The sequence below is a fragment of the Delphinapterus leucas genome, chromosome 14 (assembly GCF_059928025.1).
Source record: "Delphinapterus leucas isolate spDelLeu-1000000601 "Yukka" chromosome 14, BTC_Dleu_Yukka2, whole genome shotgun sequence".
In the NCBI taxonomy this organism is placed as follows: Eukaryota; Metazoa; Chordata; class Mammalia; order Artiodactyla; family Monodontidae; genus Delphinapterus; species Delphinapterus leucas.
Genome location: NC_143142.1, coordinates 17503921 through 17522910, shown reverse-complemented (window position 1 = coordinate 17522910; position 18990 = coordinate 17503921). Strand labels below are relative to the sequence as shown.

General features: G+C 52.2%; 1 protein-coding gene across 5 annotated transcripts in view; it reads left to right on the top strand.

Annotated features, from left to right (window-relative positions):
- The window catches only part of UBE3B (ubiquitin protein ligase E3B), a 57592-nt gene extending 39117 nt beyond the window's left edge, over positions 1–18475 (top strand). For 4 of the 5 annotated variants that reach the window (XM_022550871.3, XM_022550869.3, XM_089894584.1 and 1 more), the window contains 10 exons: positions 1666–1785; positions 5992–6168; positions 6294–6404; positions 8321–8458; positions 8815–8880; positions 10725–10783; positions 13144–13326; positions 13803–13914; positions 15319–15411; positions 16299–18475. In XM_022550871.3, the coding sequence (XP_022406579.1) occupies positions 1666–1785; positions 5992–6168; positions 6294–6404; positions 8321–8458; positions 8815–8880; positions 10725–10783; positions 13144–13326; positions 13803–13914; positions 15319–15411; positions 16299–16490 (1251 nt within the window). In that variant the 3' untranslated portion in view covers positions 16491–18475. The remainder of the gene's footprint in view (positions 1–1665; positions 1786–5991; positions 6169–6293; positions 6405–8320; positions 8459–8814; positions 8881–10724; positions 10784–13143; positions 13327–13802; positions 13915–15318; positions 15412–16298) is intronic. The other variant, XM_089894585.1, reaches the window with a different exon arrangement.
- The last annotated feature ends 515 nt before the right edge of the window (positions 18476–18990 follow it).

Here is an 18990-nt window from a genome sequence, read left to right as displayed (position 1 = left end):
CTCTCCCTCCCTCCCTCCCTCCCTCTCTCTCTCTCTCTCTCTCTCTCTTGCTTTGGCCTAGAAGGCCTAGGGCCACGTGTGGGGGGTAGGGCTGGGTAGTGTGGTGGTCTGTGCATGGGCCCTGGTCCCCCGGGCACCAGCTGGTGACCTTGCACGACAGTTTCCTCATCCGCAAAGTGGGATGATGATCCTTACCTAGGTGTCCCCTGTGCTCACTGAGGTCTCCTAGCCCCTTGAGAGCTGGTGAAAGTTACCCCAAACCTTCTTCCCTGCCCCACGGAAATCCAGAGCCCCATCCAGTCTTTCTGCAATTCACGGGAGGCCGGCAATGTTGTGGTCACCTCTGTAGTTCTGCCTCTGTGTCCGCTGTCTCTGCTCCATATGGTATTAACCTTGACAGGAGGCTTATCTTCTGCCTCAAGTTCCACAAGACAGCAGCCCTTGTTCAGGTGATCGTGCTAAAGACTTGGGGGTCACGGGAAGCAGTCATGCCACATGGCCCCCCGTGAGTTAAATACCTGTGCTTGTCTCCAGCTCCCCAGCACAGAAGGCAGAGGCGAGAGTCCCCGCCATGTGCATCTCCAGCCACCCTCACTGTCCTCAGCCCGCGCTCCCCCTTCCGCGTCGCCAAGGAGCCCCGAGAGCTTTTGCTATTTTTCAGGGCACTTCAGTCCTAGTTTCTAGACTTGGAAACCAGCCACATGGCACCCCTTCACTGACTAGTCCCTCCATTGAGCACATCCCCCATCTCAGGAGGTTGTCGGCAGTGGCTTTTTCTGTCACCTTATTTACTTCAGGGAGCTAATAGAATGATCAAATGAAAATGCAGTAGCCTCCCCTCGTGTATAGTCAGCTCTTATTACTACTGTTATTACTAGTGGCTGTTACTACTTATTACTACTGTTATTACTAGTGGCTGTTATTATTATTACTGTTATTATTTGTATTTAGCAATGCTCTTGACTTTGGGGAGATTTCCGTTTTTCAGAAAAACAGCTGAGGTTGGAGTTATTCGTTCATTCCGCTGACATGATTTGAGTGCTATTACAGGATGGGGCCAAAGGTCAATGCTCTCCTAAAGGAGCCTGTCAGAATCTTGAGAATGCAAGAGGGTTCTATTTAAATGATACTTGAGAAATATTACTGGTGGGACTGTGATGTGCTTGAGGAGACAGAGGAGGCAGGTAGAAAGGTCAGGGACCTTTATACTGTAGGGTCATTTACACATTTCTGACAGCAAAAAATATATATCTTTGAAATGTTTCTGTGTTTTAAATTCATGCTGTTGATTTCCTCTAAAGCAGGCACGGCTATATAAAGCACCCTCTGTAATGCGTGCTGCCGCAAGGTTTTTACAGTGGATTATTGACTGAACAAGGAGAATGATTTTTCTCCCAGACTGTTCTTAGCTGGGCTCTGGCTGCAGCCAGACCACTCTTTCTGGAACCTTTCCCCTTGGCATGTATTCAGCTATATTTCTAATTCCCAAGAGCATTTGGGGGGAAGTTTACTGTCCTCACAAAACACTTCTAACCTGTAGCACACATCAAAGCATCCCATTCTGGGAGCCTCTCACGTGCTTACATTTCATTAATTTTGTACAGTGTGTTTTAGGGGATCCTCAGTTGTTGACCCCTTTATCGGTCTCACCTTTGCTCATTTCAGAGAGTTCTCCTGTTCCGAAACATGGTGACCAAGGAGAAGGAGAGACTGGGGCTTGTGGAAACCAGCTCTGCCTCCCCTCATGTCACTCACATTACCATCCGCCGGTCCCGGATGTTGGAGGTGAGAAGCCTGTTGCAAAGTGCGCTCTGTAAACCGTAGGGTTTCTAGTGGATGACCTGTTGCCTCTGAACTGTTCTTATCACTCCTTGATCTAATGACACTGAAGCCAGGGCTGTGGGTGCAGGAAGGGCCTGTTTGTCCTGCCAGCTGCTCTGAGCACTGCTTGATTAAACACGCCCTCAGTTCTGGAGACCCCAGTGCAGCATTTCCCTCCCTTTACCCCACGAGGTGAGAGTGGCCAACACTCTGTGCCTCTGAAATGAGGACAGACACGCTTATACCTGTGCAGACTCTGTCTGTCCTGGCAGGCGCTTTGCCCAGCCGCCCAGCTGTGAGTGTGGAGGCTGGAGTGCGGGTGTTAAGTTACTGAGCCATCCTGGGAAATACATCGATCACAGAGCTACACGTTCTTTTTGGACATAAACTTAGGAGCTGCACGTGAAGCGGCCCACCTATGCCAAACCCAGCGTCCAGGGTTCCTCCCATGCAGCGACTTTGTGTGACTTTGAAATAGGTGCCTGTCCTCAGGACACTGTCCTCCGTATGTCAGGAAGTTGTCATGATATGTTGATTTTGCTGGAACAAGACCCTGAACATTGTCATAATAAATGCACGCACCTGCAGTGTCTGCATCGTGCCTGCCACACGCTCCTCCGGCATTGTGCAGCGTATGTGCGCGTATGGTGATTGAGTCCCATGTCCCCGTTCCCAGGAGCGGCTTGGCTTCGTTGATACGCCCATGCTTGCTCTCTTGCCTCTCACCACACTCCGGCCACAGTTCCTGGTCGGCATGCTCTGCAGCGTAGAACAGCCAGGGGCTCCCGGACAGCCCGGGGCCGCATCGCCAGCCACCAGCAAACGGCATCGGCAGCAGCCCTTCCTCCCCACACGCTTTCATCTCTGCCTCGGGGCATCTGTGCTGTGTTTGCCGCTCCTGGAGAACTTGTTTAAGTTCTCTGACCACTGGTGATTGACACTGAAAACTGCCGGGGAAAGGCAGCAGGTGGTGAACAAATGATTTTGACATTCTCAAAATTAAGGATAAGAAATGTAAGTGCCCCCAGGGGCCCTGCCAGTCATGGAGATGAGTAGCGCTCGCTGAGAGTGTCTCGGCACGGGGCGTTTTGTTTGCATGCTAAATGAATAGAAATATTCTCCACTTCCACTGCTTGCTCCCGTTTTTCTTGAAGCACAGCCCTTGGACTGACCTCACAAGTGAGTTGATAAATGACAACTGACAACCAGCCTCAGTGTTGGGGCTGGTGGAGAACACATGCCTCTAAAAGAGGCCACCTGAGTATTGCCTTGTGGAGATTTGGGCTCTATAATGCTCCGGCTTGTTAAGAAAAGACCAAAATTTAGGGTTTTGTGTGAAATCCACAGATCCTTTGTGTTATGAACCAGTCAGGTTTTGTAAAGTACCTGGAAGGTCAGATAACACCTGTCTGCCCATCAAATTCAACCTGCTGGCCACCAGTTTGCGACCTCTGCTTTGACTCAAAGAAAAAAAAGCCCAGTTGTGTTGTAGGAACTCACTTCTCCAGCACTTTCTTTGTTGGACCCAGATGCACCTTTCCTGTCTCTTAAACTCCTCCATCCCACCGTCCGTCATACCCACTCCCATGTGGCCAGCACAACAGGGAGTCTGGGTGGTGGAAACTGTGGTGTCTCCTGAGAGTGACAGAATCCCCGACACCCTCCTCAAGTGTCACTGGGAGATTTACCAGACACCCGCTTACCCTGGGCCAGCTTGTTTAAACACATCCCTCAGGGACCTCAGAGGAGGGATTTCTGTCTTAGATTTTAGGCAAAGTCCATTTTTCTCTTTACGTTTCATTGGGATAGATCCTGTCATGAAATTGATCACTGGTGTTCGTACTGAATTAGGAAGGAGAGAGGGTCATTGATTCAGTTACCCCAGTTCTCACGATTCAGTGGTTTGGGTATCAGAACTTGAGAGCCCAGTGGCCTTTGCTTGATTAGGACACAAGGGGGCATCAAAAAGCCGATGTTTGACCCATGATATCCTGGGCTTTTATTCTGTCCCCTTGTTTATGGTTTGTACTGAAGGTGAGGCTTGTGTATTAGGCTTCCAGGTGATGGTCCAAAGTCCTGCAGGAAGGCCTCTCCTCACAGGGGTGAACGGGGGCCAGAACACCGGCACTGCAGAACTAGAAGGAGCTGTGGACACACCCTTGCTCATCCCTTTCCCCTCACCCCATCAAAGGCAGGACTGAGGCCAGAGGAATTCAAGGTCACTCGGGTGTCCGTGGCAGAGCTGGGCCTGGAAGCCAGTTCTCCCGTTCCCCTTCAGTGTTCTGTGCATCCGCTCTTTGAGATGCAGAAGAGAAGAGGGACGCCCAGTCCCCCTTTCACCTTCCCCTGGGGCACAGATAGAGAATCCTCCAGAGGGGGCAGTGGGGTGCAACAGGAAGTATGTCAGAGGAGGTGGGCAGCAAATTCCTCTCTACAGTGTTTCAAAGGGAGGCTAAAGTGGGGCTGATCCAGCAAAACTGAGATTTGAGTCCAGCAAACATTCCTGGAGCACCTGCCATGAGTTTGACCACTTGCTAAGAGCTTTCACATGGACCATCTCGTTTAATCTGCATGACTCTGAGACACCTCCTAACACATGCTAAGGTTAGGGAGGCATCATTTTAAAGCAGAATGGAGGAAGTCCTGCAGGCAGGGGCATGTTAGAATTCTCTTCCCGTCCCCACTCAGTGCCAAGATAATTACCTTACATTTAGGCAGAATGACTGAAATGCTGCAGCAGCTGCCTGGTGACTCCCTGTTTTTCTCTCCTTTTTGTCTAACTTAATGATTTTCATATTTCATGTGCATAAAAAAGTACTTTTCAGGATTGTGCATTCAAAACCGTGTTCTTATTCCTTCAGGTGATTTAGGGGACTTCAGAGGTAGTTTTTTTTCCCTGCTCACTAACTTTGGAACCTAACTCCTAAATAAGATGGGTAGCCACCATGGCACAGGCCTTTGCATCAGTAGGTGAGCACAAGGAAAACATGATCGGCAGGAAGGCAGCAAGCGTTCCCCAAAACGGGTCTTGCCATACTGGCCTCATTTGCTTTGTGACAAGGAACCAGACTGGCAGGTGAGTGGGTGCTGTGGAGATGGCCTGTCTGATGTCGACAGAGCATCTGAGAGCACTGCACTTGTGCCTGAGGGGAGGAACGTGGGGTGGCCACAATAGGACATGGCAGCTGATTTGTAACCTATTCTGTGACAGTATCTAAAGACATCGGTTTGACCCTGGTTATGGGGCCTCTCAGGCTGGGCCAAAGTACTCCTCCCTGGGCCCTATCGTGTTCTAAGCACGGTTTTTTATAATTACTGCTCTGAAATGAAAGCCTAAGCAGCTTGCCCATCAGCACCCACCTGCCAGGAGTACATTTGAGGATAGGCTCTGGAGCCAGGAAGGCCTCGACAGATCAGAATCAAGAGATAGACTGTGCACGATGATTTAGCAGGAGAGCTCCAGAGTCATGTCCTAGCTTTCTGGACAGCGAGACATGCCCAGTGGCTGCGTGTCTCAAGGGAGCTGACCGCAAGCCGGAGGTGCTGAGGCCTCTCTTCCCACCGCTTCTGCCCTCCTCCAGGCCCAGCGGCACTCCTGGCACCCATCTCCCTGCTCCCTGCCATCCCTCTGCTTTGCTTCCAACAGAAAAATCTTCCTAAGACAGAAAGCCAGCCATATGACTCTCTGCCTAAACTCTTCTGTGGCTCCCCAGCGCCCTCAGGATATAACCTGAATTTTCCAGCATGACTCACAGCCTTTCATGATCTGGGGAAAGCTACCAGGAGTTGAGTGGTGGGGGGCTACTCTGATTTTTCATCTTACAGCTTTCATCTTGTCTCAGCGTCTTCCGTCCTGTCTGATGACCGAGAGCTTGTCGTGACTCATCTTGTCTGATCTCTCCATCTCCCTGCTCTGCATCCTCCTGAGGGCAGCCTCCCCTTGCCAAAGAGTGGTAAAGTCACATCCCCAGAATGAGTTTTTCTTTTAACAGGCTCTCGTCTAGAAGCAGGTGAAAACTGCTGGCTCTCCTCATGCACCCGTGCGTCCTGACACATTTAGTAATTACACTGGGAATGCTTCCCACAGGGGAGAGGGAGCTTTGAGGAGGGAGCCCTGAATTATGCAGGGGGCCTTGGGTTCCTAATGGGCGGTAATTCTGCCCTTGGCAGGACGGCTACGAGCAACTTCGGCAGCTCTCCCAGCATGCCATGAAGGGCGTCATCCGCGTGAAGTTTGTCAATGACCTCGGGGTGGACGAGGCAGGGATTGATCAAGACGGTGTTTTCAAGGAGTTCTTAGAAGAGATCATCAAAAGGGTGTTTGACCCAGCGCTCAACCTGTTCAAGGTATTTAAAGGGCACGAGAGCGTGGTTGACGGCAGCCAGATTCGAGGTGACAGATGAGAAGTGAAGGCCTTGCTTGTTGCAAGGCATTTAACTTCCCTGTCCCTACCCGTCCTTTTGCCTTGCAGACGACCAGTGGGGACGAGAGACTCTACCCTTCGCCCACGTCCTACATTCATGAGAATTACCTGCAGCTGTTTGAGTTTGTGGGCAAGATGCTGGGGAAAGCTGTGTATGAGGTAGGCACGTTAAGAACCAGTGAACAGGAATGGAAAATAAAATGTTCTAAGTACTGTGGGCTTCATATACATGTAAGTGATCAGGTACATAGTGGCAACTGCCTGTCACAAGGATAAAGGTGAGGAGAGAGGGACGGGAACCAGCACCAACCGTGTTCTTGTCAGTGAAGCGGGGATAGTAGAGCTACGTTATTGGGTTGCTGCAGGTGGTAAATGAGGTAATACAGGTAAACATCTCCCATGGTGGCTGGCAGCTGGTCACGGGGGGAGTCGGAGCTGCCATCCTCACTGTTATTAGGAGGAAGGGTGTCTGAGCTTCTGCTCCTGGTGTCACGGGGCCGGGGTAGTGTGGCCTTCCGCAGGCTCTGGGCGAGCCCTCCCAGCTCCTGGTCCCTCTCCCCTGAGAGCCCACCAACTGGCAGGACTGCTTCCAGGTGGCGCTTTACCCCCTGCCCTGAGGATCCTGCTTCCCAGGAAGGAAGTAACGCTCCACCTTCAGCTCATCAGCAGCCTGTCCCTGTGGCCTCACAGTGGACTCCAGAGCCACAGGAGACCAGTCCCTCCTCCCCAGCCTGCCTCACCCCCAGCGGCCGCCACCTGAGTAGTGCTCGTGTCACACCCATCACAAAGCCCAGGGAGGCCAGGATGCCTTCCAGAGGCAAAGAAGCTATAGCGGGCCAGGCTGAGAGAGGAGGTCATGTGGGGTGAACATACTCTCTAGTCCATCATTCTCTCTGTGTAAACAGCCCCGGTCCACGGCCTCAGCCCTTGCTGTGATGATGTTAGGTGCCCCATGTGAGTCCAAGCACCCTCCAGGCCTCCTCCTGCCCTGGACTGGTTGGGTGGCCTGGGCTCATTCTCTGTGCTTCTGTTTCCACATCTGCAAAATGGAGACAATTTCTCAGTTGATTCCCCTTTTTTACAAACAAAACAAAAAACAAAAACAAAAAAAAAAACCCATGAGGCCCTGCCTGGGCATATGCCGTGTTTTTCCTTTGAACGTGTAGCTGTGATGAGACCCAGGAGAGGCTGGGCCAGCTGAAAAACACCACTTCCTCGCTTTGTAAATGTCCTCCCCCACTTCCTGGGCCTAGCCTCCGTCTCCTCCCTCTCCGGCAATAAGGACCTCCTGGGTCCTGATGAGGAGTGGCCTGTGTTAACCCACTTCACACTCGTCCTCAGGACGGGCCCGTTGTGGGGTTTGATTGGCTCTCCCTTCTCAGTCTCTCCAGCCCGCACACCTCTCTCCACTCAGTACAGTCTGTCTGAAGTTCCTGGCGTTGTGCAAGGGCTTCCGGGCTGTGTCCCTGCCTCCAGGCCATTCCCCACAGGACGTACCCGTGCGGAGAGCCCTCCCAGGGCTCCCTGCTGCTCTCTGGATAGAAACCAGACTCCAGGAGGCTTATGAGCTCTTCCTGATCTGCCCTGTTTGCCTCCCTGGCCTTCTCGCTCACCCCCTCCTTCACACCCCATGCTGGGGCCAGACAGACCTGTGTTCCAGCCCTGGAGGGCACCTGTGAGCCTTGTACTAAAGGCCTCCTGCCCAGCTATCCCTTCCTCCTGGAAACTTCCCCCACCTTGCTCGTTTAACCCTTAAAACTGAGGCTCTTCTGGTCCCCACTTACAGATGATAAAGCCAATGCCCCATGGTCTAGCAGCAGCGGAGCTGAGGTGTGATCCCTGAGCTGTGCCGCTGCAAAGCCTGGGCCCTTAACCACTATGTGGTAATGTCCCCAGGAGGCGCTCGACTGTGTTTAGGTGGTAGGGATGTATCGCTCTCCAGATTGAAAATTTAGGAAGTCTAGAGATGTCATTGGCGCCCTCGGAGCCCCATCTGCAGCCGGAGCCGCCCTGGATGAGATCACCGAGACGGGCTGCTGGGCAGCAGGTGGCAGCTCCTGTCTCCTCTCTGGCAGGGAATTGTGGTGGACGTGCCCTTTGCATCCTTCTTCCTGAGCCAGCTGCTCGGGCACCACCACAGTGTCTTCTACAGCTCTGTGGATGAACTGCCTTCTCTGGATTCCGAGTTCTATAAAAACCTCACTTCCATTAAGGTCAGTGTGGAAGGCGGCATGGCTTAGCTGAGTGCCGGTGTGAACTCAGCCAAGTGACGCCCCATGGGGTTCAGCTCTACCCCGTCGTCATGGGGTGGAGTGGGATTTCCTGCTGTGGTGAAGTGGCACACTCCTTAGCCACTGCAGGGCCTCGTGTCCCCTCCTGAGCACTTCCTCCCGGGACTGATGCTCACAGCCTCCTTCCTCCAGGTGATGAGTGGCCTTTTCCTTTGTTTCAAGTTGTACGGCAGCCACAGTGGTAGCTGCCCGAGCCGATGTCATAGGCGGGGAGTGTTAAAACCTTCAAGGATGTAGCGCTCCTTGGCCCTACATGGTCCCTTTCTCTGTTGCTTTAGCGGTGCGATGGGGACATCGCTGACTTGGGCCTGACACTGTCATATGATGAGGATGTCATGGGTCAGGTAGGTGGGCCTCTGGCTGAACCTTGTTCCCCCCGCTCCCCACTTTGGCTTCCTAAGACCTGCCCTAGTCTGGGTGTTTTCCCCAGGAGACCCGCAGACTGGGGCTGTGTCTGTCTGTCTGTCCACCCTTCTCCTCTGCCTCCCCAGCCCCTTTGCCACCCTGCCAGGAGGGAGGGCGCTCCCCTCCCCTTCCCAGCTGACCTGGCCTTGGCCTGCTCGCCACCCAGAGAGCTCCCACCGAGACCCTGCTCTGCTTCCAGGGCACTTTGGGGTCATTTCTGATGGAAGCTATGACTCCTACTTTGTACACTGCCTTTCGTTACCATGGTGAGGATTAGCTGTTCCAGAGGATCATGACTGAGACATGGGGAAGGAACAACCTGACAGGGTGTGCCTCTAACAGAACCCTGTCCTTGCTCCTCCTCGGCATGGAGAGCAGAGCCGGGAAAAAAGACCCTTGAAGTCGTGGCAGCAGAGGGGCTTCCCCCAGACCTTCTCTGTCCTGATTTTCCTTGCAGGGCTCCCAGCCCCTCCATTTGCATCCCCGGACCCCTGCATGAGCCCCAGTGTGCATGTGGTGTTAGGGCCGCTCTGGAGCTCGTAGTACAGGGCCGACTTCCCAGGGCCTCAGCGAGGTCACTCAGTCTCCCTGAGCCACACTTTCCTTATCTCAACAAATACCATTTGCCGAATTAGTCCTTGCTGGGACCAGTGTCACCAGATGCCCTCTAGACCGCACGCCCTGTCCTCCTCCTGAAGAACCACTGAGCACGCTGGCACGTCAGGGCCCTAAGAAGCCCATGAGAAAGAAACCTGCTGTGGTTGTGTTAACCTCAACCTTCCCCAGCTCATTTGGTCACAGAACTCCTCTTTCAGGGAGGGCACACCACCTCACAGATTCTCCAGATGGTGGTGCACAGATCAGGAGTTCCCTGGAACCTATTGTGGGAAACACCCGGCTGGGCATTCCTAAGGGCCATCCAGCTTTAACATCCTGCAGCGTCAGCCCCGAGATGTTGATAGCAGTGGGACTAGAGGGCACCGTTACTCCTTTCCAGGTCTCTAGAGTTACAGTATATTATGTTAGTAGAATTTCTATTAAAATTAGCTTTGAAATGATGCATTCTTTGATTTTTAGGCGACCCACAAGACTTCTTGAAGTTGAGGAAAGCAGTTGATTCTATAGCGTTTTTGAATCTTTAATCAGAGACTTTAATCTTTAATTTTGAGACTTCTTCCTGACATTCTTAATTTTCTGTCCTGACTATAAAAATAATGCAAACTTCTAACCAAAAATTCAGCTACAATAAAAGTATAAAGGTGAAAGTGAAAACCACCTATAGTGCTGGTGCCTGGAGAGCGCCACTGTTAGCATGTGGCCTGAGCCTTTTTAGGGTTTTTCTCCCTGGGCACATATATAATTTTTTGTGTACCTTGACTGCTGTTATATAATCTGCTCTTTCCCCCCCACCTTCTCAAGAAATATACTTTTTCATCATATTTTTTAATAACGCCACTGTATTCCAAGGTATGGTTGTACCAGCATTTATTTATCTGTCCTCCTGTGCTCTTCATTGCTAACACGTTCCCCTCCACAACACCCCGGAGCCTTAATATACACGTTTGTACGAGGATCAGATGAGAAGGAACCTGTCATATTGATCATGCAGGGCCGGCTTGTTGATATTTAAGCCCTGGCTTTTTGTGAAAATGATTGTTCCCAAACATGTCTCATCTTCCTCTGTCGTTATTATGGATGTCGGCATCAGGCCCTTCCATCTTCAGGAAGCTTTATTTTCTCATTAGAATTCTCTTGAGTAATTGTTCCCCTTCCTCTCCCCCAGCTTGTTTGCCATGAACTGATTCCTGGAGGGAAGACCATTCCTGTTACAAATGAAAATAAGTGAGTATGGCAATTAGATTTTTAAGGTCACCACTTGAAAAGACTTCATTCTGGCTCTCTGGGCTTACTTTGAGAATTTATTAAGATAAATTGAAGTAGAAAGAGGCCATAAACATCATAATGGAATTTACTGGTTACAGTTCATAGGCCGAAATCGTATTAAATTCGATTTGCAAAATAAGAATTGACAATTTATATTTTGCAGTAGCACTTCTAAGGTCAGAGGCACCCAGGCTGTGGTGTTCCTAGGAATTTAATGACGGCTCTAGATGCAGACAGATGGGTTCTGAGCCGGTCGGGCACGAAGTCCTGAACCCAGAGGGCACAGAGGTGGAAAGACTCCTTGGAGGGGCAGATCATTTTAGAATGAGGGTGTGTGGCAGTTGTATAAAACACTGTTCTTGAGAAGACACAGTGATGAATTCAGATGCAGCAGACAGGTCCTCGGACGTGGGGAGACCCTGAGGCCCAGCAGCTCTTGTCACAGATAACAGGCTTTTAGGAATCTATCATAAATGGTCCCTCAAAGCAAAGCCCCTCCATGCGTGTCTCCACCCAGCCCTGCACTCACCTAACTAAACGGTAGGACCCGGCTCAAGGAGTAGTTATTGGCCCTTTTGTCAATCTGTCAATCTCCTGCCACTAGGCTCAGCTGAGCATCTGAACTGTTAATCTGAGCATCACTGTCTTCAGTGACAAGTGAGAGCTTAGTCCCACCCGGTGAGTCATTTGGATCAGAGGCACCTCACAGCCCAGTGTCCCCAAGCCTCGTGTCCCTCTCGGGTCGGATCAGTCAGTCCACGTGCTCGGGGAGCTTTTATTTAGACTGTCAGAACAGTCAGGAGAGCAGACCCAATTCTCATCATGATTGAAATACACCCATTTTGACTCTTGGCCACGGAGCCTTAGAGTGACAGAAAGTACAGGGGCCACAGGGTGGGTGGAAGCTGCCTGGGGGTGTCAGAGAGCAGGGTGGGTCCTGAGCCTGCCCACCGTGTGCCTGTAATCATCCCTTCAGAGGGTTTCACATGAGAATGCATGTAAAGTACCTTCCAGGATGTCTGGCTCAGAGGAGGCCCTTAATAAATGAGAGCAGTGACCTCACCATCATCAGATATGTTACCCTCAGATGGGCCCTGTTTTGCCAGGCATGGCACGGGGATGATGGTAGGAGCCGTATGTACAGCAGCCGGTGGAGGTGGGTTGATACAGCCTGGGTTGGAGTGAGGTTCCTGTCCTGCCTGGAAACCTACGTGGAAAGTCATTTCACAAACTCTTACGTGTTCTTAGCATAAAACCTCAGTATAAGGGCAAGGACGTTCAGTCCTGCAGACTCTTAAAAGACATCACCAGGACCTGCTCCTGCAGAGATACTTGAGCTTGCACTTCCTGGGTGTTCGATGGGAAAGTCTCCGAGGCTCCCTCCCTCTTTTGGTAAAATGGAACAGTATTAGTCACCTGCTTCAACGAGTACATGAAAGAAATAGCAGTGATAGAAAAAAATCAGATTTAAGTATATCAGTGTGCAAGCTTGCCACTGGAAGCTTTTTTTAAATAGGCATATTTTCCAGGTTAGTAACTCAGATCTGAGCATCGTGGGGTAAAACAGATTTATTTGGACTGTACTAATTTGGAATTTTGAGGGTTGTACCTGGGCTGGGCTCACATTCTTTCATCTGAATGAATGGTTTGCTAAGAAATCAGCAATGCTGGCAAGCCTGTGGAAAGGGATTTCACCTGGGCAGAAGCATTGCACTGTGCCGTGCAGCTGCAGGTGAACTACTTGTGTTGGTGAAAGCAGACCTGGAGGACCGGCTGCTTGGAACCGTTGTTAGTGCTCCAACTTCCTCATTAAGCCTAATCGTCAAGCCAGCTGCGTGTGATTAAAACTTTCCGCAGCCTTACCTTCTCATGGCCTAGACTTCTTGTCCAGTCTAGCAAGGTTTTGGTTGAAGTTTCAACATGAAACAATTTTCTCTGGAGGACTGAACAGTATCTTAATTGGTTTATGTCCAAAAGGATGAAGTTAAATAAAAGTCCCTTTGTCCTAAGAAGGGCCCTCTCCTTAGCTGGAGATGCCTCACTTTGATTCTTGACAGTGAGGTTACCCCAACGTCTGACCCACTGGCTTTCGCGAGGAGTGCATGAGGTGATGCCCTTGACACTAACGCTTTCACAGTGGCACACCGTGGGCTGTTCAGGAGGGCTGTCATCCTCATCGCCGTTGTTCTGGTGAAGTGCTCTGGTGCTATTTGTGTTTTTGTAAAATGGTTCAGAACTGACTGGACTCATCTTTCAGCCCGTCAGCAACCGCCCACCCTGTCCTGTTAATTTCCATTGTTTTCCCTTGTTGGCAACAGAATTAGCTACATCCATCTGATGGCCCACTTTCGAATGCACACTCAAATCAAGAACCAGACAGCTGCCCTCATTAGTGGATTCCGTTCCATCATCAAACCTGAGTGGACCCGGATGTTCTCGACCCCTGAGCTACAGCGACTCATCTCCGGGGACAATGCTGAGATCGATCTGGAAGATTTAAAGTAAGGAGTGAGTGCAGGGGCAAGGTTGACATTCTTAGGCCTCCAAGAAAGCAAGCTGCTCCTTTTTTTGGGTTCCTTTTGGAGAGTTTTCAGGGTCCTGTGTCCAGATGGACTCCTCTTCCCTGATCTCTGGGTGAGTTGCTTTGGAAGAAAAGCTCAAGCCCTTGTCTGCCTGGAGACTGAGAAGCAGAAGCAGAGCTTGAGGCCCGTGGGGCTCTCCAAAGTCCTAGGAAACAGTGGTGCAGGGTCTCCTGTCAGCTTCTGCTGGGAAACAACAGGGCCTACAATGCAACGCTCCACCCACTGAGCTTCCGAGACCTGGGGTTACTAAGGCATGAACTTCTGGCTTAAGAGAAGTTTGTCGTCACCCAGGCTGGCCAGAGTTTGCTGTGCCGCTTGTCTAAATTCCATGCCTGCCTGTGTCTGTAAGCGCCCATCAGAATGTGTGGTTGAGCCCTTGTCTGCATTGTTTTCAGGAAGCACACAGTGTACTACGGTGGTTTCCATGGAAGTCATAGGGTCATTATCTGGCTCTGGGATATCCTGGCCTCTGACTTCACGCCCGACGAGAGAGCCATGTTTCTGAAGGTATTTCATATGTTATCTATACGTGCAGGGGGCCAATTCCAGAAGTTGATTCTCGAGAGAACCAGTTTTTCCAACAGGGCCTCTTGTAGGCATAACAATCTCTGCCAACCTGTAGAGCTGCTTTCCCCCCTCTCCTAGAAAGAGGAAAGCCAGTCTCTCCTAACCACGTGGTCGGTGCCCCTCACAGCAGGCATATTTATGTCTCTGGGTGGCCTGTCACCACACCTGCAGTTCCTTGCCCTGTGCCTGCCCTTTTCTGTGGCTGCAGACAGCCCCAGAGCCAGGGGGAAGCCACAGAACTGTTGTACAGGAGAGAATGTGACTGTACTTTCTTTAAATATAGTGATAGCAGAGCCCCAAGGCTCTCCCTGCCCTCCAATTCTCCTCCTGTCCCAGGAGACTGACCACCCCTCCCTCCCTGGACCAGCTCTGGCTGGCAGCGGGCAGCAGGCCTGATCAGCCTGAACTGGGAGGGGCAGAGACTCACCTGCGTCTGTTTCCTCATCCTTCAAACGGGTCGAGTCACACAGCACCTGTGGTATGATTAGCTGAGCTTGGGTTCACAGAGGACACAGCATGGTGTGGAAATGCTTCTAAATAGGATCTGCTGCTGCGTTCTTTATGGGGGAAAATACAGGATATTAGGATAGTAATATATCTTGTCAATACGTTTTTGAAGCATGACACGTAAACTTTTTGGATCGTCTCAGGAATCTCACTACCATTTATGACACTGTTTAAATGGTAATATTTATTTTAAGGCCTGACACGGAGTTTTGAAGCACAGCTTGGTGTTGTAAGTTAGCAGGTCCCTAGATCCCCTGGAGAAGGGAGAGCGTTGGGCTAATGTTGAACTAAAGAAAGTGAACGGTTTCTTAGGATTTCCCTGTGCAGGTTAAGCACTTGGATTTCCAGGTGGGTAGATGCCTTTGTCCAGGCAGGACTAGTCATTTGGGGAAATGACACAGGAGCTACCATCTGGAAAATGCAAGGAAGTCCAAGAGTGTAGCAAGGAAGCGAGGCTGGCTGCCCACAGGCCCCACTTGGGGCATCTAGTACCTTGGTCTGCCCTCAGCCCCGCTGGCTCCTGAGGCCTCGTTTTTGTTAGCGTGCTGAGAGGAGATTAGGAACCAAGCTCACAGGGGCTGCCCGGCAACCCAGCAGGCCCGCGTGCACATCCTCTGCGTGGCGAAGAAGCCGAGCGGCAAGGCAGGTGCAGAGCGAGCACTCACGATTGGTGGTGTGCTGCGTGCCCCTGGCCTCGGCCCTCGGCTCAGGCCTCCCCCTGACACGCTTAGCGGGCCCACTGGCTCCTCCCTCTCCGGTGCTCTTGTCGAGTGGTCTCTCCCTGAGGACGGCGTCAGCCAGGCCCACTCTGACTCCCGGCCCTGCTTTGTGTTGCAGTTTGTGACCAGCTGCTCCAGGCCCCCGCTCCTGGGATTTGCCTACCTCAAGCCTCCCTTCTCCATCCGCTGTGTGGAAGTGTCGGATGATCAGGTACCGCTGCTGGGGAAGAGCCGGCCCCTCTTGGTGAGGTCTGCTGCACCTACCGGGTGGGGCGCTTGCCCAGTCGTATCCACAGGGCGGGCAGCCAGGCTCCTTGGCCGGTTGAGGAGGTGTCGCGGTTCTCGGGCCAGGAGCACAGGTGGGCCACTTTGGGGCCTCAGCTCTCCTGGAGGTCCCTTTCTCGTTACTCCCTCAGGGAAGAATACCTGCGGGGCATTTTTCGTAGCTGCTGGTACAGGTCTGAGTGGCAGTGTGGGAGAGGGGTTGGAACGTGGGCTCAGGAATTGGACAAGCGCAGGCTTCAACTCCTCCACCTGCCGGCTGTGCACACCTGGGTACGCGGCCTCATTCCCTCCTCTGCAGAGGGAAAGTGGACGCCCTAGGGGTTATTGTGTTCTGTGTGCCACAAGCCTGACCCATAGTGGGTGCTCAGTTGGTAGCCGTTGTTATAAGTTTCTCACCCCCACAAAAACCCAGTGGCCTCTGAGTGTAGCTGCATTCCACGATGCCACCGCCGTCACGCCGATCCCTCCTCTTAGGTGACACTAGACGACCCTCAGCCCCCTTACTTAAGGAAGGCTGCCCCAAGTTACGGTCTGTCGCAGGCCGCAGCGCTGGCAAGGTCAGGAAGGAGTTTGTTACCATAACACTTTTACAGTGTTCCGGCTCTTTGCACATTGGTTTACCGATGGTTAGCAGTTAAACCAGAGGTCCTGTTTCCAAGTGCTGCTTCATGCAGGCTTCCACCATGCAGGACCCCAGGAGCCAGGCTTGCTTCTGTGCAACCCACCTCTCCAGGCTGGTTGTCCTCCGCAGGGGGCCGGTCTAGCCCTCTCCCCAGGCGCCCCCCAACCTGAGGCTGTGGGGTGTGCTTGCAGGACACCGGCGACACCCTGGGCAGTGTCCTGCGTGGCTTCTTTACCATCCGCAAGCGGGAGCCAGGTGGCCGCCTGCCCACCTCCTCCACCTGCTTCAACCTGCTCAAGCTGCCCAACTACAGCAAGAAGAGCGTCCTGCGGGAGAAGCTGCGCTACGCCATCAGCATGAACACGGGCTTCGAGCTCTCCTAGCTCCCAGCCACCCTCAGCCCCAAGAGGCGGCGTTCCCCTGGGAGCACGACTGACGTGCCAGGGGATGGTGGCCCCCAGACCCTCTCTGTAGCCATGAGACGTCCCCTGTGGCCTCAAGAACTTTGGATGCACGTGACAAAGCTACCCAGCACTCTCCAGGGGACACTAACAGGAAGGGGGTGTTGAAAATAAACCTCCAGATTCCTCCAGCATTGGTCCTTCTTTCCTACTTTACAGTGGCCTGAAGCCGAGGCCTGTGATGGCAGTGGGGCTTCTGTTTTTGTTAATTTGGTGTTTTCGTGAGTTTCTGTTCCTTAACTTTCTGAGCGAGCCATGCATGAACAAGTCCCAGGAACACCAAGGCTCCGGAGTGGTTTTCAGGGCGTGGGCCTGAATGCATGAAGCCGACCTAACGTGAGATGCGTCCCTTCCGTTTCTGAAAACTCTTTACTCAGGTAAGGCCTCGCCAAGCCTCTATGCACCCTGCAGAGTCTCGGCCTCTGTCCCGTCCGCAGCAGCCTCTCTCCAGATAGCCAGGCCCACCTGCTCCCGGGCAGCAGAGGTGCCTGCTGGTGAGACCACGGAGCACTGGAAGCTCAGGGCGCTGCTCCCACCTCAGAGCCACGAGTTCCACTCGGCGGCGGTCCTCTGCCCATTCTCACCTCAGATGCTCCGGGTCCTCAGCAGCCGGGCTGCCAGGGAGCCCCTTCTGGCTTGCTCCCATCTTGGGCACTCACGTTGGCATCCGGGTTTGGGAGAAAAAAACCGTTGTTCCTTAAAAGCAGCTCCGTTTCCAAAAGGCACTAGCTGTTACTCGAAGCCTGCTGATTCCTGGGGAGGGCGGCTGCCTTTCCCCTGCTTGTTGGCCACACTTGTCGTCTAGTGAGGAACAAACACCAGCTGAAGGTACCTGTCCCATCTGGGCAGTGGCTTTACTCTGTAGATTGTAAAAGTCCCAAGAAACTTGGGTCTTGTTTCCCGTCCTTCCTCAGCACTGGGAACCCGGGAGCCCTTTGCACTGACGGAGGCTCATGAGGCTGAGGAGACTCACGGGCCCTCCGGGTTTTTTGGTTTGGGGTTTTTCACTTTGTTTTCTCTTCCAACCCATTGCACTCTTCTGCCGTCATTCTTCACCTTATCACGAGAACTGTACTCTAGATCCAGGGAATTGAGGCAGAAGCCATGTTATTGTTCTGTGTGGACAGCCACCCACCTCGCCCACGTCACCACACTCCTGGTGCATCCCCACCAGCCAGATTGAAGCCAGACTAGAGGCCAGGAGCTGGCAGAGGACTCGCAGCTCTCTTCCACATAGCAAAACACCTTCCAGAAAGAACCTTCCATGTTGGTGGCAAAGCGGGCAGGACCTGTCTCCATGGCCTCCGGCAGAGGGTTTCAGCCAGGTGCCGGCATCCTGCCCAGGCTCACGTTTGGCCATGTTAGAGCCCCAGGCTTCTACAAAACAGAGCACGTGTTTTACCTTGATGGGGAGACGGCAAAGAATTTAAAGACAGATAGGAATTTATTACTCTTATTATTATTAAGATTTGTCAGTAATCTCCAATTCTGTGGACTTGCCATTATCTTTAAACACTCGATTCCTTGGAAAGTTCCTTTTAAACGTGCGTGTTGTGCTCTGGGCGGGTGGGTACATTTATGCTGGTGCCTAAAGGATTGTCAACCTGCACTAAGAGGTTTGATTCTTACTTCCTAGGGGTCTGCCAGTGTGGGATGCAGAGAGAGTGGGTCCCTAAGCACCAGCACCGACTTTGTTCTGACGAGGAGGGGTAGTTTGTAGTTTCATTGAACTTCAGCAGCTGGAAGTATTGCACTATCTGAAACCCTGAGTCTGTACTTCTCTAGGTGGTGTTCACAGGCACCTCGATGGCTCTTGATGGCTCTAAAAAGTTGTGGGGTGGAGCTTGTTTTCATAGATAACTTCGGATTAAAACGACAAAAGCTTTATTAAATTTGTACTCAGCACACAGTGGCTTTGTTCTGCTTTTTATGTCGGGAAGGAGCACTTTGCAACCGAGTGCCTGGAGAGCTCAGGATGGGGCATCTGGGGCTTAAAGGGCGTGCAGGCTTCCACAGCGGGAAGAAGACACAGAGGAGGATGCAGCAGACAGCCGAGGCTCACTGCCTCACCGGGGTCAACAGTGCTGGACAGTGTGTCACCTTTCAGGTAAAGCTAAAGCCCCCTTAGGCACCCTGCATGCTCCCCATCCTTCTCACGCATTTCCCAGAGGCAGCCACCACCCTGGATTACATGCCTTCCCCGGTAACGTAAAATGGTGACAGGTGTTTATTGAAAAAAATCCAGATAATTCAGAAGCGCTCAAAGTAAGATTTTCCAGCTAATCTGGGTGTATTCGGCTTTCCTCCATTACTGAGGGTCGCATTTGCAGGACACGCCAGCCCTGTCTCTTCCTGTTACACAAGACCAGGTTTACACCCAGCAGAAAGCCCATCTCAACCCTGCCAGTCTTTCCAGCTCCTC